Source organism: Engraulis encrasicolus, chromosome 14 (genome assembly GCF_034702125.1).
Source record: "Engraulis encrasicolus isolate BLACKSEA-1 chromosome 14, IST_EnEncr_1.0, whole genome shotgun sequence".
Classification (NCBI taxonomy): Eukaryota; Metazoa; Chordata; class Actinopteri; order Clupeiformes; family Engraulidae; genus Engraulis; species Engraulis encrasicolus.
In genome coordinates, this window is record NC_085870.1 from 30,166,768 (window position 1) to 30,194,059 (window position 27,292).

Genomic DNA, 27,292 nt, shown 5'->3' on the forward strand with positions numbered 1-27,292 from the left:
CACAGCTGTGCAATGGCAGTGGTAGAATAAGGTATGAGAGATACTATTACCGTTTCCTGCTGCACTGTGAACTTACTGTATATTTTGTAAATCTCTAAATCATTTCCAGAGTGACCTGCACTCTCTGCAACCCACCATCTGCCCCCGTGTCCCTTTCTCTTGTGCTGCATTTTTGGGACTGACCCTTACACAGGTGAGGCATAAATGCAATTTCATTAAGTGCACTGTATGATATGGTGTGCTTGTCTCATTGAAAAATTGGGACTTTCTTTCTTTCTGTCTTTCTTTCTTTCTTTCTTTCTTTCTTTCTTTCTTTCTTTCTTTCTTTCTATATAATCCTTATTGCGAAAACCCCCTTTTACCGCATCTGATTGCATTAACCGCTTCTCCCCACATCGGTCTCCGCAAGCATTTGGCAGAAATTGCCCTGGCCTGATTCTATTAAGTTCAATCAGTTTGCAAAGGACACTGAGGAGTGACGAAGGGCCGACTATATTTAGACAAGGTCAGCAGAGATCGGAAGGTGAAATGCTAAATACTGTGCCCCAGTCGGTGGGTAGGTATAGTCATAACGTTATGCATCCTTATGTACAGTTGAAGCTGATTTACATGCCCCCATACAATCCTAATGAGGCCTTCTGGGATGCCCAGAGCTGAATAAAGAGATGTGTCCCCTATGTGTCCTCCACACATGCTGCTCCATACAATGTACTGTATTGTAGCAGACATGCTGTGCAGTAACTGTGGGGCTGTGCATATAGTGTACTGTATATGTTAAATTAGATGATTTGACTGCATCTCTCTTTGGTTTCTACTGCTGCAGGTCGTGGTCACAGATTTTCATTCAAATGGGTGGAAAGGCTTTGTGAATTGATTTGAAGTTGGCATCTTGGAAATATAAAAAATAAAATATAGGCTATGATTTGTTTACTTACTGTAGCGTTATTGGATGGTATAGTTTAGTTTAGTTTAGTTTAGTTTAAAACACACAAACACGCACGCACGCACACACACACACACGCACACGCACACGCACACACACACACACACACACACACACACACACACACACACACACACACACACACACACACACAAATACATAAATCATACAGATTATAATGTAAATTTACCATTTTGGACGATCGTGAAAAAGAATGGATAATGTTGTCACAGTTCTCGTACACAGTAGCTTGGTATTATAAGATAAACTTCTTTAAAACTAGTTTGAGTTGGAATGTCTAACATCAAGGCACACCTTGAGAGAGGCTCTTGAGAGATGATATGATTCACAGTAATATAATATTTTAAATGTCAAGGAGCATGCTGAGCGATTCCACTTCAGAGTTCATTAAGAAGCTTCCCTCGTCATTCAATGGTGGAGCAAGCTATCAGTGGAGACCATATAGGGTCATTCCTGCGTACCGCTACTGTAGTCTACATGTAGTTCTTTAACTACAACTGCCTTCCAGACAAGAAAACCTTAAACTGGAGGGAGAGAGAGAGAGAGAGAGAGAGAGAGAGAGAGAGAGAGAGAGAGAGAGAGAGAGAGAGAGAGAGAGAGAGAGTGCTTGTGTGTGTGTGTGCGTGCGTGCGTGCGTGCGTGCATTCACATCCCTCCCCCTCCCTACCTTGACAAGAGATGTCTGTGTGGACTGTGTGGTGCCTGTCAAACAGACGCCAGTAAATTCTCAGACAAAACCAGAAACAGTCAGCTGTTCAGACGGTCTGTTTAAAGAGCAGTAAAAATGTCTGTTGCCAAGACATAGCAAGTGTGTGGTCATAGTCGTAAAAGGTTAATACCATTTGAACATTACTGTGCAATAAGTGGAATTTAGGCATAATATGTGTTTAATTTTACCTGGTAAGATAACGTTTTCCATTTTCCGTAGTATTTTATTAATTTAATCAGACTGAAAGTGTGGTGGTTTTTGGGGTGATGTCTGGCACTAGTTAATAAACTGACACTATGTGTGGTATGTTTGATTAGTAAATATATAGTGTGCAGCATTAAAACAAGTTGTTGTATAGTAGGCCCAACTTGGCCACTTGTGCCTTTACTGACATGAAAACAAAACAGTCCCGGCACGCTCCTAATACAGGAGCTGATGGACGCGGATACATGTAGACTTTAAAGCGTGTCCTGAGGCATGTCTTAACGTAAAAGACAAACAGGTGATGGAGAATGTTAGGCTCAATTGGGATCTATCTATCTATCTATCGATCTATCTATCTAGCTATCTATCAATGATAACAATGGGTGCAGGATGTGGTGAGGCCGGTATATGTTTGGGAAGGCCCCAGCACAAGTTCAGACTCCAAAGTTCTGAGTATGGACTGTTGGATCAATGGGCTGACCCTGGGCCTGCCTATCATTTTGATTCTGACTAAGTCAGTCTGGCAAACATGGCTATTTGTAGTTCATATCCGCCTCCCTTTTTGGAGAAAACGTGAACTTCCCCTCTATAAAATAAGCCAGAGGAAAGAGTGGCCTGATTGGTAGCTTCAACCAGTAGAATATATGGGTTCAATTTTTTTGTTTTCTCCTGACTGCACGAAACTAGCTGCGCACAACTGAACCTCTGATTGTTGGAAACCGCTGTCGGTCAAAACATTTGTTCACATGGTTGGCTGCCAGTGTCTTGCCCCTCCTCACAACACTGTTCAATAAACAAAACAAAAAACATCTATAAGGAAGCATGTATAAAGGCAGGTTGAAGGCCCTGGGAAAACAAAGTGCCAGACCATCACGCACTGAATTTTGTAGTCACAATAGCCAGGTTATTGGAAGATGACTGGTGCAGAGATAGACAGAGGTCACAAAGGGTGCTATTCAGGAATATATAAAAAAAATGCTCGACAGAAAAGCTAACTGAAAGTAACCAAGTGACTTTTACTCAAATTACATTTTAAAAGAAGCAATTTTTTACTTTCACTCAAGTAGAGTTTTGAAGAGGTAATTTTACTTTTACTTTGAGTAGAATTTGAACCAAGTAATGGTACTTTACTTAAAGGGGCTCCAGGTAGGATGAAAAGTTTAACTAATCACGGCCCCAAGTCAGCCGATGTGCGAGTCATTAGTAAGTGAACGATGGCTCTCGAGACCACTTTCACGTCTGCTGTTAGAAAACCACACATGGTCCGAACAAGTGTCGTGGTAAACACTTTTCATTTGAAACATCGCTTTACATACCGTATTCATATTTGTATCAACTGCTGGCATTCCGTGATGAAAAACAGTCTCACAGCGAGTTTATTTAAACTGAATTTTTCCATTACTGTGTAGATTTTGAGAGAGGCATGCCACGGGCACCGCACAAACAATGTCATCCTACATTGTGCCCCTTTAATTACATTTTTTCATAACTCTGTCCACCTCTGCGAAGAACTACTGATGAGGTGAAAAAGATGAAAAGAGTTCCGTGCCAGCCAGTCATAAGGACTGAAAACGTCTTTGTGCCCGACACGTAGCTGGACCAGGAGAGGGCCCTAGTGTTACTGTACTGTACAATAGGACTGATAGATTGAAGGATGTGTGCCAGCCAGTCTAGGGGGACTTAAAACGGGATGGCGTCCAACACGGTGCTGGGCCAGGGGAAGGCCTCAGTGGTAAAACACTGAGGATACGGATGAAAAGATAGAAGGAATTTTTATTTTTAGTTGCTTGCAATACTGCGTAGGAAACAATAAGGTTGTGAGGATTAGTCCTCACTATGCAAGACCACCTGGTGTATGTACTGACGTGTTAAAAGATGGGAGGGCACCCTCGATGACCGAAGATCGATTGGTTGACGAAGTAAGAGAGTATAAAGTCGCCAAATTCCACTCCAGGGAGGGGTCCCCATGTCTCCTAGTATGGGCCCACAGGCAGCAAACGGGCCCGCCCCTATGCTCCCATTATATCCTCAGGTGCTAGCCTGAAGGAATGAAACAGACCAAGAAACCGAGACAAAATGCAGAGACGTGTTCCGTGAGAACCTCAGAGCAAAGCAAAAACCACAAGGTCGCTACATAGCGTTGATGTACGAGATGGTGGGTCTCTGACGACGGACGCAATACCCGTAGTTGGGGCACTGCAGTAAGGGGAACGCGCCCAAAGCTGGAGGCCCAATCAGCAGGGGTGAGACTCCCCGCCGGTTCCGCTGAGTGCAAGTGAAACCATGCGCCCGAAAGCCTACCAGCTTTCCTGACTGTACCTGGTAGGGGTCCCTCCTGTTGAGGCAGGATGGGGTCTAGGTGTGACTGATAACATGCTAATGAAAGAGCTGCTACAGTAGGGGGTTGGGAACCACAGACTGGAGTCTCTATTTTTATAACTGTACTGTACGTATTGTGTCCTTCGATGGGGCCAAGCTCTAGTCTAAATTACTAGTTTGAATGGATGTATCTTGATGTTACCTCAGTGTGAAGCTTGGGTGTGGGCGGGAGGCTCCGTGCTGGGTCGTGTAGGGTTGGGGTGGGCTTGCGCTTGGGTCCATGCTTGGGCCTGTTGGGGCTGGCGAGAGCCTTAACATCATGGTAATATGATGCTGGTTGCTTTTCAGCGTAAATAGCTTGGAAGTTCCAACAAATTGCTGGAATAACTGTCTAGGCAAAAAATAAAATTATAGGTAGCTGCCACACACCCTGAGCTCCCCTGATGTGTCCGGGGTCGACTTTGGTGAACTCGAGTATGGCAGGATCATCTGGGGACGTAGCCCACTCAAACAACCGTTCCTGGATAGGGATGTTAATTCTGTCCCACTAAGACAGGCACTGCACACTGCACACAACGAAATTGCATTTATGCCTCACCTGTGCAAGGGGGCAGCCCTCAGTGGCGCCCCATGGGGAGCAGTGCGGTGGGACGGTACCATGCTCAGGGTACCTCAGTCATGGAGGAGGATGGGGGAGAGCACTGGTTGATTACTCCCCCCACCAACCTGGCGGGTCGGGAGTCGAACCGGCAACCTCTGAGATGCAAGTCTGACGCCCTAACCGCTCACCAGAGATTTGCTGGAAGCATGTCTTAACGTAAAAGACAAAGAGGTGACAGCAAGGTAGGCGCCTTCCCTTAACCCCTTAGTGCAGAGCCTATGTTATAAACTTCCTGTCACCAACATTGTAATGGCTATGACTTTATCTGTTACTTAGGGCTCTCTGTACTGTCATAGAAATGTTGTTATTACGATGTAGTTGAGTATTTTCAGCACATAGTCAATAGATCCGCCGACGACCCCATCTGCACTAAGAGGCTACGAAAGTGTACTTCAATCAAACCTGCCAAACTAGGACATGAAGTTCTGATCACATCATCACACACACACAGACGGAAAGACAGACAGACAGAGAGCTTTGTTGTACAAGTACGGAAAGACAGACACACACAGAACAGAACGTTGTTGCACAATTATTAAAGAAAACCTATATAACATGGAATGAACGACAGCACCTACACTCACACAGACACACATATACAAGGAGACCTCATAAGTGCCTAGGCATAAGATGGGACAACTTATTTGTGCATTTATGATGGAAATGTACATGTGTAACACCAGGTTCAAACACCAGTAAAGTTGTTGACACCATTGAAGAGACATGAGACAGTTTCACAGTAATATTGAGGGTTTTATTACAAGCAAAATACATCGCAAACAAAGGAGGGTTGGAGGGATGGCTGTTAACCAGCAGGGTAATACTGTACACAGAAACACAGCAATGCGGTAAACCACTACAAATGCACTCAATAAATAGTTTGTGAAAAGGTACAAGGCACTGCAAACGGACCAGGCTAACTAAACACTACAAATCGGCCTGTGGTGAACAGCCAAACCCTCACTACAACCAGTGGCCCAATGCACAAAGCTTAAAACCTCAGCAATTATACATTAAGTTACAATTAACATGATCTTTATTAAGTTTAACAATCAATATCTAAAAAAGGGTTAAAATCACTTTCACTAAAATCAAACCTATGCTGGGCCACTGGCTGAAGTAGTTGGTGGCGCACGGTGTCCCACTACAGGTTGGCCACCCTGCATGAGACAGAAATCAAAAGCAAATGAAATAAAGCATACACACCCACTCATACACCAATCACACATTGAAACTGTACTAACACATGCACTCACAACCATCAATGAAACCATGCCACCAGGTTGCATAGCCTAGCTACTGGAGATCAAGTAAGTTACATAAATAAGTCAGTTACATCTCACAGACACACTTACACTCAATCACTCACATGCACACCAAAAACAACCACCTGTGCGCCACCAACCTTACCCCCTGCACAAAGGAGACCAGAGCCAGCCAGCACTACCAACTTCCTGTTTATATTGGGAAGCCATCTTGTCAAGTTGGGCACTTCCTGTCTCTCAGCGCCACAGCTCCCCCTCTGTCCTGGCCCAGTCATCACACCCACCCACAACATAATTCATTCCGTTACACCCCCCTCCACTTTTACACAGCCTGTCCTCAGGCTGGCCTCAAACATGCTCTCAGAGGTGGTCGTCACCATATCGGTGCTGTGGATCCAGGCACACCTGCTGCTGGAGTCGAGGGTCCAGGACCAGGTCCATCTGCTGCTGCCGCTTCTTCTACGGGAGCCTGTTAGAGGACAAGGTCAAAGCAACATTCTATGCAAACCCCTTTTTTTCCACTCCCCATTTCAGGTTCAGCATAAACAGGCGTGTCAATGTTGTGGCTGTTACCACCACCGAAAATCCAAGGAGTCCTTGACTTATACGTTTTTTGATGCTGCCCTGCCCCACCAGTCACCTCACGAATACTTGTCACCGTTGCAACGCGTCAACCTGCCAGATGGTCATCGCCCACAAGGCCCTTTGGTGAGGTGAAGCGATGCTCTTTCTCCACCGGTGTTCATGGGTGTTTGCTTCTTGACTTCAGAGGGAGCACAGTTTCCAGCAACGTCCAACTGTAGCACTCCATACCACAGATGCAGGACCACGTTGCCATTGGCTGCCCTCAGCTGTGGCCAGGAGGTTGGAGGCTTCAGCCATTGGCCAATTCTCCCAAAAAGCTCTCCCAACCCTGTCCTGGCACCACGATACCTGGGAGCCAGTATCCAGTCAGCATGACACACACCATCCATACACACCTGGAGCATTCACCACCACCACCACAAGGGGCAGACTTGTTCTTCAAGGGGCATTCTTCATTGCTCAACAATAGCATGGCTCTCTTCCTCCTATCCGGCCTGACGTTCTTCCCCGTCTTCACATCTCGGGTTGTAGGCAGGTCATCGACCATCTTTTGCCGGCACTCCTGTACACAGAGTGCCGAGATTCACACTCTCTTCCGAGTGTTGCCTCAAACTGAAGAGCAAGTGAGTGACTGGGGCAGAGGCAGGGCTGGCATCTAGGCAGTTGAGTTCCCCATCTACGCAGATCATTTTTCAATCACGTTAGTCAGGTACAGTATACTTACTAAAACACATTTCATTGCTTAAAATTGTCAACAGGGTGTCACAGAAATAAATATGGCACAGAAATAAAATCTCTTGGTCTCAAACCTCCCTCATTCCGATTTAAGACATCTTCAATGATGTAACAACTTTAGAATACTGGTGCTGCAGACTACGCCAAAGATGTAACACCAGGTTCAAACACCAGTAAAGTTGTTGACACCATTGAAGAGCCATGAGACAGTTTCACAATAATATTGAGGGTTTTATTACAAGCAAAATACATCGCAAACAAAGGAGGGTTGGAGGGATGGCTGTTAACCAGCAGGGTAATACTGTACACAGAAACACAGCAATGCGGTAAACCACTACAAATGCACTCAATAAATAGTTTGTGAAAAGGTACAAGGCACTGCAAACGGACCAGGCTAACTAAACACTACAAATCGGCCTGTGGTGAACAGCCAAACCCTCACTACAACCAGTGGCCCAATGCACAAAGCTTAAAACCTCAGCAATTATACATTAAGTTACAATTAACATGATCTTTATTAAGTTTAACAATCAATATCTAAAAAAGGGTTAAAATCACTTTCACTAAAATCAAACCTATGCTGGGCCGCTGGCTGAAGTAGTTGGTGGCGCACGGTGTCCCACTACAGGTTGGCCACCCTGCATGAGACAGAAATCAAAAGCAAATGAAATAAAGCATACACACCCACTCATACACCAATCACACATTGAAACTGTACTAACACATGCACTCACAACCATCAATGAAACCATGCCACCAGGTTGCATAGCCTAGCTACTGGAGATCAAGTAAGTTACATAAATAAGTCAGTTACATCTCACAGACACACTTACACTCAATCACTCACATGCACACCAAAAACAACCACCTGTGCGCCACCAACCTTACCCCCTGCACAAAGGAGACCAGAGAGAGCCAACACTACCAACTTCCTGTTTATATTGGGAAGCCATCTTGTCAAGTTGGGCACTTCCTGTCTCAGCGCCACAGCTCCCCCTCTGTCCTGGCCCAGTCATCACACCCACCCACAACATAATTCATTCCGTTACACATGCATAAAGTGCATGACAAACATGGAAACTGCAAAGTCATGGTGAAATGTAAACATGCATCCATTAAAGCATTAGGACTGTTTGCCTTTATTTCTGACAGGAAAGTGGAGGAGAGACAGGAAATGAGTGGGGAGAGAGAGACGGGGAAGGATCGGCAAATGACCCGGTCCGGAACCGAACCCGGGTCGCCGGCGTAGTAACACAGTGCCCTACCGCTAGGCCACGGTAGGGCCCCATTACTGTAAAGCATTATCTGCATGGATGTGTTCGGCTGAGGCAATGGAACATGGTAGAAGGGCCTGAGAGGATGAAAAGAGAGAGAAGTCAGGCCCTCCTGTCACTGGCTTTGGGTGTGCTACTCGAAGCTCCTCAGGGCAGGTGTCTGGGTTGCAACTCTATGTTGTGTGTTAACTTGTCTGCATTTTAAGGTGGCTGTTTGCAGAGACTTTTCATCAACGCGTATGTATTAATTGTATTGACATGATGTACTATAGGTGCACTCTCTGTTGTACATCTTGAGCAAATAAATCAACAACATTGTTTAGATCTGATCTGTTTGGACAACTTTTGTTCTGATTTGATACGACTGGACCTGATTGATGTGTCCACCCTCTGAGGAGGTCAGAGGAGACCATTTTAATGTGGCTTTCTTCCACAAAAGCATCAAAGTAAAAAAGGTCACAAGTGTGTTGCAAAGTTGTCCAAATAGCATAGGAATAGTCACCATTAGAAGATTAAGTTTGCCTCTGGCTTTTCCTTCACAAGTTTTGTAAGCATGCTCTGACTTAATTATTTCAAATGTCTGTTTCCGGTTTGGTTTTGCAACTCTCTTGAGATTTCCAAGGTTACGCAACCTCAGTGACTGCAGTGTTGTGTAATTGTTTTGGTAGACATTAGACAACGATGACTTGACAGTGGGCGATTGTACATCCACTGTAGATGTAAACATTAAACATGTCTTCTGGAAATTCCCCACAAGAGTTAAATATGTTGGGACATATTGTGCATTTTCTGTACATACAAAAGCAGATTTGCTTAATTTTACACCACTTCCAGAACAGCTGTTGGGCCTATTACTGCATATGTCATGAAAATATGACAAGATGTTCATGACAATTGATACAAGCTTGGTGAAGATGAGGAGATGAGAGGGACGCATACCCAAACATCAATCTACTGCCTCATCATCCTTTGCTCAATGTGGGCAAAATCAGGGCCGTAACGAGACATTTTCAAATACAGATGTCAAATACTGTGTACTGCACACTGTACATTTAGAATGCTTCAAACTCTTCAGTCAAACTCTTACGTTTGTTGCATTGTTGAGGATGCATTCAGAATGTACTCTCCTTGCTATGTGCATCCATGACTCACGCAGACTATTGCAAGGCTTCCTAATATTCTGATAATAGAGTCAGGATATTTGAACTCATGATTAAAAAAATATGGCTTGTGTTTGAGGGAAATAATTGGTGTGGAGTCGCGAATGCTTCTCCTGCCAGGATAGCGCTTGCGGTTGGAGTGTCAGTGGTTGAAGGGTTAAAGTCACGCCAGTTGGAACTTAGATGTATCAAAAATATATGGCCATTTTTATTTTCACCACGAAATAATGAAAACGTGCACGAGGGCAACAGAAAATGATCATAAACTGAAGATGTCTCAAACATGAAAATAATGCGAAATCAAAATAAAGTGGTTCCAAACAGCTACTCAATACAAACTCTGCTGTCTCTGGTTTACAGCAGGTTTTACATGACACATTTTGAAGACAGCTTCTGCCAGTAATCACTTCTGCTTCTCTGTTCCTAACTCCACCAAACCCCAACTGACACTGGGTTTTAGTACACCCTTCAATACGGGCAAACAATTATTCAATCAATCTAGACCGTCTCAGAATCAGCTGCAGGTTAACGCAATGCAATTAACGTAACAAAAACACAAAAACAGTTGCCCTCTGCACACATCCCACAACCCAAGCTCAGACACAAAATACAGTTGCCACAAATGAAATGTATGAAAATAAAATACATTTAAACATCCCGCCAAACAATCTTTTCCCCAAAGTCACAGATGGAAATTGTCCTGCTGAAGCGGTGCACGCTTCCGCCTCGCAGTGAGACTTTGACGTGCATGCGGGCCCAACCGTACCTCGGTCATTTTGTGAAGTATTCACGAAAAAAATAACTTTAAACTTCGTGGTGCATTCACGTTATTGCCCGTTTTTCGTGGTTGGGCAACGCTTCCGCTGCCTATTCATTTGAATTGCCCGACTGCTGCCTAGCGACCCACTAGTTTGACGCCCTTTCGGTACCGTCACATGGTAATCAAACATTTCAAACAAGCAATTTAGGGTTAGGGTTAGGTTTAGGGTTAAGGTTAGGGTTAGGGTTAGGGTTAGGGTTAGGTTTAGGTTTAGGGTTAAGGTTAGGGTTAGGGTTAGGGTTAGGTTTAGGGTTAAGGTTAGGGTTAGGTTTAGGTTTAGGGTCGTATGACATAAGGCGTAAGTACCGAAAGGGCGTCGAATTAGTGAGTCCCGAGTGTATCAGCGGTGTTCTGTCATTACCCCCTCCCCGCCCCTGCAGACGCTTGGATAACCATAGCAACAACACACGCTGAAAATACCAACCACGAGTCGCTAGGCAGCAGTCGGGCAATTCAAATGAATAGGCAGCGGAAGCGTGGCCCAACCACGAAAAACGGGCAATAACGTGAATGCACCACGAAGTTTTAAGTTATTTTTTTCGTGAACACTTCACAAAATGACCGAGATAGGGCTCTCCGCGATGCACATTGAAGAAAGTTCAGTTCAACATAACACAATGTCCCATGTCAATATCAGTGCACGAAATATTAAAAGCATTTTAGGATTTTAGGCTTGCCAGTGTAGTGAGAAAGTGGAGGAACTCTCCTTCTCACAACTGGGAATAGGGGTTGGCGTATACAGACTGAATTTACCATTGTTGATAATAGATCGATATTGATCATAGAAATTTAGCATTTCTGAAAGAAATACAGAGGACATGACCTCTGAGTCCTCAATGGTAGTTACGTCCATGGGCAAAATATGACACTATTTCACCTGAAGCTATGGATTCCTCATTTCAATTATTGCCCAAATATCTCACACTTGACCAGCTTTTGACCAATTATTTCACTATTTTTTATGTTCAACGATATCAATGCCTTGCATGTCATCTCCGCTTACAGTATAGGCCAGATTCGTAACTGAAGAGGGGCTGGCAGGAATACAGTTGAATATATTCTTAATTAAGTCTAGGCCTATAGTAGATTATCAGGCTAAGAAATCTAATTTGTATCCTACCAATTCTGGTGTACTGTATTGCAGGAGAGAGTAATGTTTGTCTGTGAGAAGAGAGACAAGAGAGGAGGCCTGAGCCTTGTCTTCTGTCTTCTGGTTAGCAGTAAACTTTAAGTCTCTGTGGGCATGCCGTTGGCAAGTGCCTGGGAAACTGACTTAGCCTCGAGGTCAACACATCTACGCAATCATCTCCAACATCGCATAGCTGATCCCACAACAGCACTGTGTTTTCCAGTCATTGGCGCATCAGGAATGTTAATTAGTCTTGGCCAATGAAGACTTAGAAAACAACATGTCAGAGAATGTAGGCATGCTGCGTATGAAAGATGACAAATGAGATTCATAACGGGTTGCAAAAGAGCTCGAAACTTACAAACTGACAACTAACAACTAACAAACTGAAACCAGTCATTTCCGGTTGGCAAAGCAATTAGCTGTGCAAGTGACACACTCTTAATGTTACAGGATCAGAGAAATGTGGCTGTTTGCCAGAGAAAGAAGTTGTTATGTGCCCATTAATCTTCCTGACTAGCAACCTGTGAGAATTTGTTCAGAGGCAGAGAAGGGAAAGGCCGAGGTGAGAGTGGATTGATGAATGGAAGTAGATTGCATTAGTCACAGCTGAGCGAGCTCAGTCATAGTCTGCCTCTCTGAGGTCATACGCCCACCACCCTAACACCTACACACCCACCCAGGGGCGCTGGCAGTTTTGACCAGGCCCGGGACAAATTCATCTGAAAGCAGGCGCCTCTCAGTTCATACAATGCAATGGGGACCCAATTCTGGGGCCCCCCTCTCCCTGGGCCCAAGGACACTAAACCCATTTGTTTCCCCTGTCAGTGGGCCTGACCCTACACACACACAACCAAGCCCCTTTTTTCCACCTTTGCCTTTCTTCTCGCCGCCACTCTGTCCTGCCCCAAACCCCAAACCCCCGGCCCCAAACCTGGACTGATGACCGACAGCTTTGCCGGTGACGGTGTGTGGGGGTGTCTTGTGAGGCTCTGAGACTGCACTAACAGGGCTCCCTCCAAAGCTCTCTTGCTCTCCCCCTCTCTCTCTCTCTCTACTTCTCGCCCTGGCTCTCTCTGCCCTGTTCACCCAGGAGTGGACTAATTTACCACACTCACTCAACACATTGACAACAAAACAGACACACAAGGTACGTTTTCTTATCTTATTTCTATTTCCTTTAGCAATGAGACAGGGTTTTGATAGTAATTTTCACGTTTGGGTGTTTGAATTGTGGGCTAGTTGGCTGTTTCACTAATACTAGAATATGCAACAACTTGGGAAAAAAAAAGAGAAGCAAGACAATGGTCAGCACCAGAGCAAGTCTAATTTCGTGGTGCAATTGCTTGGTATGCTTTGTGTACAAAAAAGAAAATGTGAAATTGAGCTACTGCACAGTTTGCCAAGAACAAGTAGTTTAGGTTACATGACTGATATGCAGAGGATGCAGGTAAAGTAGTCTTACTAGTTGTCCTACTCGGCCATACAATTCCTAAATGAAGTTGTGCATCAACTTTGTTTCCAACTGATTTAGCCTTTGGCATTCTGTGGTCCTGGGTCTCGCTGTCATAGGCCAGCTACTACTAGGCCGACTCTAACTGGGGTCTCTTTGCCTCTCGCACGTTTGTGTCAGCCTCCATGGCAAACATTCTTCCTGGAGTCTTCAAAACAGTCCCAATAATAGCTCCTTTAGTTCAATTTAAAGAGGGTCCAAAGGGTCAGCCCTTTGGGTTCTCTCAAGACTATTTTTTGACGTCATTTTGGACAATGATATTGAATTTAAAAAAAGAGAAGTGTTTATGTTTCATCTGGACTGCAAGAATTACGATGAGAAAGTGCTCCGAGGCAGGTTGGCTTTAACTAAATAATGTTAATGTAACGTCAACTCAGACATCTTCTCCCATGCGCTTATACGACTGTGTGCAGAGAGGCTTAGGTCAGAGGTCGGGTAAACAATGGAGCAACTGTCCAACTTTAGCAACGCATTGGCTTCAGACCCCAAACACGGCATTCCTTGGAATCCTTCCTTTAAATGTCTGTCCACTAGTGTTCACAGCTGTACCTCGCCAGTTTAAAAAAGAACTCGAAACTGAGGCATTCTGCCCTACAAAGGCAAAGTGCAGTAACTACAGCAAACATTAAAAAATGCCTTCAAAGCCTTGGTATTAGGTTGGATATTAGCTATTGTAGTTACTGTACATTTGACAAAGCAACATCTCTAAAACGGGACACATTTGCCTCCTTATTTGTGGAGCAGCATTATTTACTTAAAATGCATTGTGAAAGCCAGACCCCTTTTTTTAACCCCTTAGGGCAGAGCCTATGATAAAACCTTACTCTCACCAAAATTGTAATATGTCTTCATCTCACCTCCATGCTAGCAGTTAACATTGAGTCCTATGGGACCAGCTGGCGGATAACTGGTCTCATAGGACTCAATGTTAACTGGTAGCTTGGTGATAAACTTTGTACTGCCGTACTCAGAAAATGGTTGAAAGTACAGGAGTAGTAAAGGTAAAACCCAATCATTTAGCTCAAGGAGAGGTGTAAAATAAGCTTATTTCCAAAAATGGGACAGTATCACTTTAAGGCCCTCAGTAATGTCATGGCAATGTTGTTATAATGTAGTTGAGTATTTACAGCAAGTGAACAGGCCCGCCAGTGACCCCATCTGCACCAAGAGGCTGCTGTGTTGTAATGTGAAAGCGACTCTAATGGTTTCAATTTGTCAGGTTTTCTCCATACATTTTCACTTAGCCTATGTGTAATGCAAATTCACACCCTCTCCACAGCTCCAACTGCCCATATTGATGGTGGTAGCATCAGTTGATTTTCCTCTACCGAGGTAACTGCTCTCTTTTGCCTACAGATGGCGTTGAAGGCTGCTTTCCTCACAGCCCTGTGCCTGATCACAGTCAGCAAAGGTGCCCCACCACTGGAACCAGACTACGACCTGGAGAGCTACGACGGGGAGCCCGACCCCTGGGATCTCAATAACTATTCGGAAGGCTATGACTACGACGACGTCGATGAAGAGGTGAAGAGAGTGTGGTTGGCGCCATACTTAATTTGGCCAGTCAAACTGTTTCTCAGTTGGAACTCAAATGTGGAACAACTTATCAAAAGTAATACAAACACAAACTGAGTTTAAAACATTTAAGAGACAACTGAAACACTGGCTGAGGGAAAACCAAATATGTAATCATGACAACACACAATAGATAACACACACACAGCATATAAAGGTCACTCTCATCATATTTTTTTTCTGCACATGCTTTTAATGTTAGGAAGTATGTTTTAAGATAGCATAATTGTAATTGTATACTGTATATTTTGTATAATTATATAGTCTAGGTGACATATATTTTATTAGAATAGCTAGCCTGACCAGGGACTGAGGTTGCAAATTAGCTACCTAGCTACAAACCTTTTATGTACTCACATCTGCAAGCTGTTTCATGGCCTTGCCATGTCATGTTTGTAATAATGTGCACTGCATTGTCCCTGACAAATAAACTGCAAATAAATAAGTAAATAAACGATGTTTTGAATCATCCAATCACAGGCTGTGAAGACATACAGGAAACAGGCCTCTTAATTCACTTTTACAGGCCAAAGCCCGAGGCAATTTCACTCTGCTATGTTGCCAAGTCTGATGGCTCGTGTTAAAATGTGATACTGTCAGTCTCATTGCTACAGTGCCGAAGGGTATCTGTAGTGTCCCTCACAAGTATAGAAGATCCAAAACTTCAGACAGGCTATAAGGCTATAAACCTTCTATTGAAAGGGTGTGCATGACAAGTGTGTGCATGTCGTTGAGACAAAAGGGTCTCTGAAAAAGGAGTTCATTTGAAATCCAATTTAATGCATGCCTAATGTCTCCATAGAGTAGCAATAATGGTGCCATGAATTGTGTCTCTCTCTTTCATTTAATTTACTTTACTTTACTTTACTTTACTTTACTTTATTTCTTCAGGACATTGCACATTAATGAACATATGAAGAGTTCAGATGCAAAACCCCCTAACTCCATTCCTGAAGATCAGCACTTCTATATTTTTAGAGAACCCCATTGTGGGTCTGGTTTACATCTATCTACTTGATAATACATATAAATAGTTATATTACATAAATAAAATAAAAAATATGCAATTTTGATAGCTTTGTATTGAATAAAAATGAATTAAGATTATTTTCTGAAATGGCACTTAGGGGGTTTTGCATCTGAACTCTTCATATACATACATGTACATATATGTAAATATGCCAGATTGTAGCCCAAGGGCTAATTTCCATCTGGTGTCCAATAGGCAGGCTAGATGTTTACAAGATATAGAATTTAAAATAAAACAGACTGTTAGTAACAAAAGAAATAAAACCCACTACAGAAGCAAAAGGCATGCATGTAAATAAAAGGAAAAGAGAAAAGAAAAAGGTCCCAAAATAGGGCCATGTGTTATGTGAGTGTGTGTGTGCGTGTGTGCGTGTACACTGTGTAGAGGCTCAGACCATCAGTGTGAACATGTTTGTTGGGCTCGAAGCCACTTTTTATACTCCATCTTAAAGGTGGCTAAAGAGGGACATTCCCTTATATGCAGTGGAATAGAGTTCCATAATGTGCCGCCTTTAGTAGATAATGCATTTTGACTGAAAGAGGTTTTCCTGAAAGGAATCTCTACATCTTTATTGACCACTGCTCGAGTTACTCGTGTTTGACGATATTTTATAAAATCCTGTAGCATTGTATGTAGCATCCTACTCATGCTGAGTGCAGAGCATTGACATAGCATAAACGAGCAACACAATGCTTAAACATCTCTTTTTTCATGTATTTTATGAGCCACAAATAAAAAGTAACATCTAAATGAACCTGCAAACTGCAAGTACAGGCCTATTTATGCAGCCTACCAGTCAGCCAGACATTGCACAATAACCAGTCACACATGGAACATTTCAGAGAATGTAAATATTTACAGTAGCTCTTAGGACGGGTATGATCCTGTCAATGGAAGTGCTGCATTATGTGCTGCATTTTGCGTTCTACTACCCCTCAATGGCTGTCTCTTCTCTGTTGTTTGTGCGCTGCAGATCGAAGTGGGTACAGTGGCCCCCCCTCCTGCTCCCACTCCAGAGCCACCTGCTGTCATGCCTGGCACAGAGGGGGAGGTGGCGGGGGAGGTGGAGGAGGAGGAGGTGGAGGAGGCAACTCAGCCTGGCCTCCCCACCGCCGCTCCCACTCCCCCCGTACTGGATTTCACCGGCCCCGGATTATTTGGCCCGGAAACTGGATTAGGTGAATTAATCATTTAACTTTTTTTGCATTTGTACTCTCATCACGTTAATCCCTTTCCGTTCCGCTCCCTTGGTGTTTCTAAACAGCAGACAAACAGAGTTGAAGTCTCGGGGAATGGGACAAGGTTAAAATAGCTGAATAAAAAAAGGCTATGGTTGGAGGGATGTGTAAACAGCAGCATAATATTTGAAAAAAGAAATACCCTTACAATGTGCCCTTTACAGAATGTCTTTTCTTCCACAGACATGCCCACTTGTTTGCTGTGCGTGTGCATCAGTGGTAGCGTCTACTGCGATGATGCGGAGTTGGAGCAGATTCCTCCTCTACCAAAGCGCACCACCCACTTCTACGCACGCTTTAACAAGATCCAACGCGTTCACAACAGGGACTTCATCAACTTAAGTAATGCCACTTGCACTGAAATCACAAACATCAACTTTGCCCAACACAAAACTCACAATGAGGAAATTGGAGAAGGTCAACAAGCTATGACTTGACTTGAAAGCTGCATAAACAATTGAATTCCAGAAATACTACAAAAAAAGTAAAAAATAATATATAATAATACAATAATTATACAATAATAATAATGAAAAATATGAAAAATACAGATTTGCCCCTCATACAGTAACACACAGCTTTGATATCTTTTTGTTTGTTTGTTGGAGAAACGCTCACTTGTCATGCCATAAGCTGTTTTCTTTTACATTTCCTCAGACCAGCTGAAGCGCATCGACTTGTCAGGGAACCAAATCTCTGTTCTTGAGGAGGATGCGTTCCGCTCCCTTCCCCAGCTGCAGGAGCTGATCCTGGCTGACAATCAGCTCCAGACACTACCAGAGCTCCCGCACACCCTGCGGCATCTGGACGTCACCAGCAACCAGCTGAGAAGCACTGGACTACACAGTGAAGCCTTTAAGGTCAGTCAGGATAAATCTGCTATGGCTGTCATTCAGTGTCTATTAAACTGTACCTTGTGGCATTGGGAGATTGAGATTGTCCTTGATACATACTACTACCTACAGTAACTGTGACACCAGTATGTACAGTAGGTCTGTGGATAGAGTGTGTTCAGGCATGGACTGGTAATCTGGCATAGAGGGCATGTCCTGGTAGGCCAACAGTTCTCAGAGGTCAAAGCTTGTTTTCATATAGACTGGCACACTATTTATAGGGGTCTATGCATAAATGCCCAAGCCTTTTTATGTTTCCAGTCCAGTTTTATCCATGTTTTATGTTTTAAGTCCGGAGTCATTGCAGGAGTTTTTCAGACTCACAATGTAGTCACTGATTTGTTGCTGTTTTGTTGTTATTTTGTTTGTTTGTTTGTTTTTGGTGGTGGTGGTGGTGGGGGGGCGGGGTGTTAAAACATTGCTATTGCTGAATTGTAGTCACTGATTCGTTGCTGTTTTGTTGTTGTTGGTGGGGTTTTTTTTTTTTGGGGGGGGGGGGGGGGACATTGCTGCGTCGAGATTGCTCAGCATGCTTTTGCACTGATTTTTTGATTCCTGACTGACAGCTGTCACAGAGACACGTGTGTCTACATCGTGTGTCTACATCACCCTCATCTACCTCATACATGCTGAGAATAGCTTACTCCAAAACGTGCCCTGCCCCTCTGTGATGATACTGGTACAGAGACAGACATCCCACCGTTGCTTCTTCATGCGCAATAAATTTGATTTGGACGGCTGAGCCGAATCTCTGCAAATCAGAAATGACAATTGTGATTTGGAAACCAGACATCCTCCCTAGTAACCCCTGGCCAAACAATATTTATGAAGCAGACCATCCCATTCTTGATTTGCTTTAAGTCTAATCATGTAACTGAGTTTGGCTCTGTGATGGCTGAATATCTCTGTCTCTGTTTCTGTTCCTCTCTGGGCCTCTCTGTTTCTCTGTCTCCCTGTCTCTCTGTCTCTCTGTCTGTGTCTGTGTCTGTGTCTGCCTTTCTGTCTCTATGTCTCTCTGACTATCTCTCTGTTTCTCTGTCTCTGTCTCTGTCGCTGTCTGCCTGCCTGCCTGCCTGCATCTCTCTCTCTCTCTCTCTCTCTCTCTCTCTCTCTCTCTCTCTCTCTCTCTCTCTCTCTCTCTGCACTTTTGTGCTTCTGTATTCCAAGAATTTGTAATAAAGGTGTGTTGAAAATCCCCAAAAAATATCTCTCTCTCTCTCTCTCTCTCTCTCTCTCTCTCTCTCTCTCTCTCTCTCTCTCTCTCTCTCTCTCTCTCTCTCTCTCTCTCTCTCTCTCTCTCTCTCTCTCTCTCTCTCTCTCTCTCCCCCTTCACAGGATCTGAGTAGCCTACAGTTCCTGCATCTGTCAAGGAACCACTTAGACTATGTCCCCGTGCCACTGCCGGAGAGCTTACGAGTCCTGCATCTTCAGGTGAGCCATCCAAAATCCTGACACACATATTAACGCATGACTCACAGTGATGGACCCAGAGAGATAATCCCCATAGTTTGTCGTGCCCAAGCGTTGTTTTTTTTTAAATAATCTGTCATGAGATTTTTGTGCATGATGCCTGGCCAATTTTTCCATGCACCATTTTTTCCCCCTGTTGTCTTTTTATCAGGTACTGTGGAAAAGATTTAATTAGACTTCTCCCGAGAGCTGTGAAGTAGGCTGACAGATAAGATGCTATCAAAGTGTGAATCTGTCATGCGGTGGCTTTCATGGTTGGGGAAAACAGGCATGTAGATGAAATTAGGCGAACAGGAATGAGCCACATCTCACGTCTCATTAAACCGACTGTCTCTGCAGCACAATTGGTGAAGGCTTTCTTCCTTTTTTATTTGTTTGCCTTTTATTCCTGTCTCAAGTTGGTGTGAGAATAGCAGCTGTAGAGTTTTTTTTTCAGTGTAGGCATTACATAAAGATCCATCCATCCATCCAGTCATCCAGTTCAATAATTCATTCATTCATTCATTCATTCATCTATTCATTCATTTAGGGTCCAAATACAATACGATTAGGCCTATACTTGATTGTCAGTTACACTGAAATTCATTTTGCATTCACTCGTTTAACACTCGACACAGCGTTATACTACATTTACTGTTACCAGAATGGCAATGACCAAGTCGTAGTGCATTAAGGCCATATGTTATGTAAGGGTTAACGTTCGGCGAGAAGGTCGCTACCGTGGAATAGCAGCACGACAGAGAGAATCTTTAGACCCCGACGCGGAGCGGAGTTAACCCGCTTATCATATGGATATACTCAGGCCCGTTGCGTTAGGGTACGCAATGTAGGCAGTTGCCTAGGGCCCCCGAGTAGGTGGGGCCCCCAAGGACGACAGGTTATGGACCCAACAGCAACGAAGATTTGAAATAGCTTTATAATAAGGCAATGCCATCTTTATGAAGGGCTCTGCTGCGAGGGAAGCAACAGCGCCTCCCTAATGCCCCCTGCTCGAGGGGGCCCCCTTCCAATAGGTTTGCATCAGCGACAGCGACGTGAAAATGTCAATTGCCAAAAGGTGCAACGACAAATGTAGTCAAAGTACCCCCATCTCGAGGGGGCCCCCCTTCCAATTTGTTCAACCGTCAAATCCAGCGCAAATACAAACTGAAGATGACGCTACATAATCTCTCACTGGATGTTGCGCATATTTTTTGGCTCAAGACAGTTGCTTTTAAAATAAAAGTTAATCTTGAAGGCGACATATTAGGCTACTCTCTGTACTGCAACCAAACTGTCCCAGGCCAGTTGACATCGCACAGACAGCGAGATGCTTCATTTAGGCTACAGTGTTATGTTTTCAAAAACATCCGTGAAGCATTATCCATGTGCTGTAACAAGCACTGGGCAAACGTCGATTGTTCAATAACGCACCTTTTTTCGACACGGAACTGTTTTGAATGTGGACAAACGCAAGAAGAAACGAATGAACAATGTGTATATGCATATGCATATGACCAATATTTCGGATAACACGAGTCACACTGCACTGGGATAGCTACATTGTAGCCCACTTTCTTGCTATTATATGGATTAGGCTACACATTGGAATTTGGGACCATGATTCTGGAAACTTGTGGATTACAGTGAGATAGTGGGGTAGTATTAGGCGCAGTCATTTCAAGTTGGTGTTAAAGTTTGGTTTTCACTTCCAAGTTGAAGTTTAGAGTCTATAGAACAATTTGATTCGAGTGTCAAACACACAGATAACAAAATGGCCTGCGGGGGGCGCTCCAAAATATATAAACTGCTATATCTTTTGATTATTTAAACCAAATTTAACAAATGAGGTATGTATGGATTCAGCATGAAGAGGAGAAACCGGTGAGGTAAGTATTCGGTTACCAAATCAAAGACACACTATGTAATAAACACACTTTTAGCCAATGGACAGCAAAATCCAGTCTTTTTTAAGATAATGGGTGGAAATGCCCTCAAAGTTACAATGAAACATAATTTATTGTTACAAGCTATTGTAAATAAAGCCTGGGTTATCACTTAATTTGATGTGTTCAGAATATCCCTGAAGCACACAGATACTTAGGATACCTATACAAAAATATTGCTGCATAAAGCCTATGTCATACTTAGCACCCAACTTGCAACTCTGAGTTTATGAATTTAGGATCATGAGTACCAGCTTTTTTTTTAATCGAGCCATCATTTTATTCACAAAGCTTAATATCTAAAAGAAAGTAAATCAATAATAATAGTAATAATAATAATAATAATAATAATAATAGCCTAATAATAATAATGATAGGGATAATGGTGATGATGATATATACTATGAGGAACAAACAGAAGACCATAGGGCTAATATTTATCCCAATACTCCACTCTACAATAACTATGACAGAGAACAGATACAATAACAGTCAGTGGTCAGTCTTAGAAATTGTATGTGCACTTGCACAGACATTGTGCACTTTAACTCTGCCTTCATGCACTTGCACCAAGATCTGACAGGTCTATTTGTACAAGTACTAGTACAGCTGCACTTCACCTCTAGTTGGAATACATCTTTGGCAACGGCATCTTTGGTAGTGTAGTCCAAATCTGGGAACTGTCCATTTGTTACCAGATTGGCAGGCATTTCTGGCAAATGCAGATAATAAGACAGAGCGTTTTTTATTCCTGTCAACTGTGCTGGTAACAAATGGACAGTTCCCAGATGACAGAGATGTCTTCATAACAGCAGATGATTGTGTCTTCAATGTATGACATAGTCCGAATAGTATTATTCAGTATGCTTGCCAAAGGCCTCTGCTTGCCCCCTTGCTGCAAGCATACTAATTGTTGTCCGACAGTTTATTATTTAGTATGCTTGCGGGAAAGCATACTAATTGTTCATCGACAGTTTATTATTATTATACATTTTTCCATTCACCTCTATTCATTAGTATGGTGGCTTTGAATCGTTGCAACGTTAGAAATAGACACGGTTTGAGTGCCAAAACGAACAGCTCGAAAAGGGTTCAAGGTGGTGTATTTTTCGCTGGCCTACCCCCTTTCATTTGTTCACCAGACTCGTTTTCCTCAGTTTTCTCTCTGTTTTCCCCCTCATTGAATGGTCAAGATGATGATGTCACAAACTGTGGCAGTTAGAGTGAGAGGTGACCTGTCCTGGGGTTTTTAATAGAATAAAATAAACCGCTTCACCTTTCGACTAGGTAAAGGCATTGTCAGAGAGGTCTTGGCTCTGAATACAAACTGTGTTAAGATCATTAGCCAACTCTTAAAAATGTTTGAGAGAGAGCAGTTTTAAAATCCCTATGATGTGACCCCATTCACTTAGAAAAAATGTGTGAACAGCTCAGCGCATAGGCTAGAAAAGTGATCTCAGCTTTGACATGAAGAACAGGGTTATGCCATTTGTGTGTCAATATCATTTGACAACTTGCAAAACTTTTGGAGATAAGGCTGCACATATTACTCAGCTATTGACTGCCAAACTGTCACCTTTAGAATCTTCATTCATACACGCACACATGCAGCCTTGTAGAACCTGGACAACCGTGGCCTATATGCTTCTGTGGCCACTCTATACATTAAGCGGCCTACTGGATATCGGGTGTTGGTCTGTCAGAGGGTTGCAGGTTTGAATCCAACCCTTACCTCTCCCTACCCACCCATTGCTGAAAGGCACCTGAAGCATCTCCATACATGCACGCGCACGCACGCACGCACGCACGCACACACACACGCACACACGCACACACACACACAGAGCTCTATCTCTTTCCCTCGTGTTTCTGTGCGTGTATATGACAACCCTGTATGTGTGTGTGTGTGTGCAGGAGCCGCAAGCATACTAGAGCATACATAGCATTGTCTCTCCGGAAATGCAGTCTTAATAACTTTGTATTTGCTTGCTTAATAACTTTGTATTTGCTTGTGATGTTGGCTTGATTATGTCCTCTTTTGAAAGTCGCTTTGGTTATAAAGCGTCTGCCAAATGCAATGTAATGTAATGTAATGTAATAATAACAATAATAATAATAATGATTTATTTTCTTCTAGATATATTTTTTTGTGATGTTATATGTTAATAGAATATGGCTCGATTGAAAAAAGATGGTACTCATGATCCTAAATTCATAAACTCAAAGTTGCAAGCTGGGTCGTAAATATCACATAGGCTTTATGCAGCCATATTTGCATATAGGTATCCTAGGTATCTTTGTGCTTCAGGGATATTCTGAACAAATCAAGTTGAATGATATCCCAGGCTATATTTACAATAGCTTGTATCAACAAACTATGTTTCATTGCAACTTTGAGGGCATTTCCACCCTTTATCTTAAAAAAAACTGAATTTTGCTGTCCATGGGCTAAAAGTGTGTTTATTACATAGTGTGTCTTCAATCTGGTGACCAAATACTTAGCTCACCAGTTTCTCCTCTTAATGCTGAATCCATACATACCTCATATGTTAAATTTGGTTAAACTAATCAAAAGTTATAGCAGTTTATATATTTTAGAGCGCCCCCCGCAGGCCATTTTGTTATCTGTGTGTTTGACACTCGAACTCAAATTGTTCTATAGACCCTAAACTTCAACTTGGAAGTGAAAACCAAACTTTAACAATAATTTGAAATGACTGAGAAAAATTGCACATGCCTACGACCCCACTAAGAGGTTGGGATACATTCTGCGGTCAAGACAACTCAAGGTAAGGGCACCGGAGTAAGGCTATTGGTCCCCTATAATTGACACAGCTGTCAACCACGGAGTAACGTAGGTGGTTGTTCAGTGATCCTTGGTCGCTATAGAGTAGCCTATTTGTGTGTGCTGCGGTATTACTAACAACTTTGGATTGTATTTTCAAATGCGTGGTGGATGGATGCAATACGAAAAAAAAATCTCGTCGGGGAGACCCCCCCTGGCTTGGTTAGAATTCTTGCTACCAATATCTCATCCCCCCAAACCCCACTGTGCCTGCTCATTCGTTTTTCAGCCTTGAGTTTCTGGACTAGGCCTATTGTTTTATGAGTCAATAGTTGGTTTTGCACAAATGGAGCACCCTTGGTTAGATTTTAAAAGTGGTTGGAAAGATTAGACCTTTCTTTATTTGTGATTGGCAATGCAGATCATGATTTTCGTGGTAGGGTCAAAAAATCTGATTGGGCCATATAGGCATACTCTCATGTGAGACAGGCCAGGTTAAACTGAATTCAATTAGCCTACTTCATGAGCGGAGCCTACTGAATGGAATGGGCTATATTTGCCCAGGTCTTTCTTCATAAAGTTTCATAAAATGAACTTTAGGGACTAGTTATCATACTAGATTGCATTTCCTCACAGGAAATGCTGGTGTATGCTTGCTCTTTATGCATTCATTGCCCTTCATGCATGTGTTGCCCTGCCACAACACTGTCTATAAGGTGACTTCTTGTTTGTTCCATTAGATTTCTATGGTTTCTGTGACATTGTGTTGTAATGGTAGGCTATGTGACAATGACTAAAGTGCCATCCAAAAATTGTCTGGCCCCTCCGAAACCCGAAACAGAAGTTCTGGCGCCGTGGCTACCCTGAAAAAAAAAAACGCCCTAGGGCCCCGACAACCCCTTTGCCTAGGGCCCCCAAAATCCTAGAAACGGGCCTGGATATACTTAAATGATTCACACATGGCGGGGACATTTCTTTAGGCCTATTTAATGTTAAGTCTATTATAGTTTTTAATGTCAAAAGATTGTTGCTGCGCAAAACAAAACAGTGCCGTTGTGGAACACCGCTAGGCAACAGCTAGGTAGCCAGGACAACAGGTGTTGTCTATCACAGCAGCTGATTAGAGTCTTGTTGAAAAGTCGCTTTAGCAGTGAAAAGTCTTGTTGCCATTGACAGCGGTCTGTTATAGACCAACCCGTCCGTTATCGAAAAATAACAGACGTGCGAACGTTGGGGAGCCCCGTTGAAATGAATGGAGCATTAGACCGATGACGTCACACCATATAATAAGTCATTGTATTGTAGTCCTATGGTACTTAACATTCAATGACTATTACAGCGTGCCACTGGAGTTACGGCGTGCATTAAGGGGCTACGACAGGACATACACATGACATCACATCACAAGACTATTGCACAACTGACAAAAAAAACAAAGGACACAGGCCTATGACATACATGCATATACATTACATACAACCCACATAACTTGAAGATATTACCAACATGGAGTGATAACACTATGTGTATATGTGCATATGACCCCATTGTTTCCTCTTATTATGATTATGTGTGTGTGTGTGTGTGTGTGTGTGTGTGTTGTGCACCTTAAAAATATCAACAGCACTGGGTTTGTTTAACCTTGAATTGTGGGGAGGGGATCTAATTTTTTACTGTTTGATTTACTTGATTAATGTATTATTACTCATATTATTACTATTATTTACTTTAATTTATTTATTATACTTCATGATATACTTCATGAATATAGACTTTATTTGACTACTTCTTTTTGGTTACTTCTATAGGCCTACTTCAAACTACGCAGTGTTGTTGCTCCACCCACAATTTCGTTGACTTCATTGACAATGACAATAAACTCCTTGAATCCTTGAATCCTATATATTTTTTTCCTGGCTTATGTGTTTGCTGTTTGTATTTGGCCAAGACACAGACAGACATTCGTAATCAGCCTAACTAAATCATTACCGGCTCGTGTTTCATTTCTGTTTGTTTGTGTCTGCATGACTAACGTCAGACCCTCGGCTCACATTGAGATAGCGCTAACCGCTAACTGCCTGACCTGCCTTGAACTGCAACTGCATGCAGCCATCTAGCCCCGAGGTCATGCTATTGATTCAGGAGATAGTCATCTGGTGCAGATGTCCCAAGGAGATTACACGTCTGAGAGCTTGTCACACATGTGCACCTGTGTTTGCGCACAGAGGCTATGACATACACAGAGGTGTATGAACACACAGATGATGCATGTACAAGCACGCAAACACACTCACCGTTGCGTGTGTACACATGCACGTGCGCACAGACTCACATGCATACACATATATATACACACGCACATGCACACACACACACATACCAGGTTACCCTTATTTTGGTGTGTCATTGTGAGTAGTGCTGTAGCCTATCAAAGTGAGCTTTGAAATCATTATGACAGGTGCTTATGACAGGCTTATGACAGGTGCATGTGTTGTTATTATGCTGTCTATCCACTGAGCTTTCTCTCCCTCTCTGTCCCTCCATCTCCATGTCTAACCCCCAACCGCTCCCTCTGTAAATATTTCAGGGAGCCATTTCTGTCAATATCACCTACATGTAGTTCTACAAATAGCCTACTTGAATAAATAAACTGTCCACCCCTTCTTGTGGCCATGTGAGCCTTTTGAATAATCATATATTTAGTACTTACCACCTCTCTCTCTTTCTCTCTCTCTCTCTCTCTCTCTCTCTCTCTCTCAGAACAACAACATCCAGACGCTCCACCAAGACACGTTCTGCAACAGCCACAACGTGCACTACGTACGACAAGCGCTGGAGGACATTCGACTAGATGGCAACCCCCTGCGCGTCAGTCTCTACCCTCGGGCCTACATGTGTTTGCCACGCCTTCCAGTTGGCTAATTACTATTGAAAGGGCCAGTCCACATGAGCAACATTGTTATACACCACTTCATTGGTGCCACTATGGATATATTTTGTAGATGTCCTTTGTATTGTATTTCATTAAAAAATACAAT

The 27,292-nt window shown here is 43.1% G+C and overlaps 1 protein-coding gene across 1 annotated transcript; it reads left to right on the top strand.

Moving 5' to 3' along the window:
* The first annotated feature begins 119 nt into the window (after positions 1–119).
* Positions 120–27,292, top strand: optc (opticin). Its single transcript, XM_063216458.1, has 8 exons — positions 120–193; positions 8,595–8,719; positions 14,695–14,862; positions 16,917–17,121; positions 17,365–17,523; positions 17,839–18,041; positions 19,410–19,505; positions 27,015–27,292. The coding sequence occupies exons 3-8, from the start codon at positions 14,695–14,697 to the stop codon at positions 27,174–27,176; spliced, it is 993 nt and encodes a 330-aa protein (XP_063072528.1). The 5' UTR covers positions 120–193; positions 8,595–8,719; the 3' UTR covers positions 27,177–27,292.

What these genes read in the sequence shown, in the direction of transcription:
- optc (XM_063216458.1), top strand. Translation starts at nt 14,695, where the DNA reads ATGGCGTTGAAGGCTGCTTTCCTCACAGCCCTGTGCCTGATCACAGTC. An exon ending in TGGCCCGGAAACTGGATTAG is followed by an intron (nt 17,122 to 17,364) that starts GTGAATTAATCA and finishes TTTCTTCCACAG; the next exon opens with ACATGCCCACTTGTTTGCTG. An exon ending in TACGAGTCCTGCATCTTCAG is followed by an intron (nt 19,506 to 27,014) that starts GTGAGCCATCCA and finishes TCTCTCTCTCAG; the next exon opens with AACAACAACATCCAGACGCT.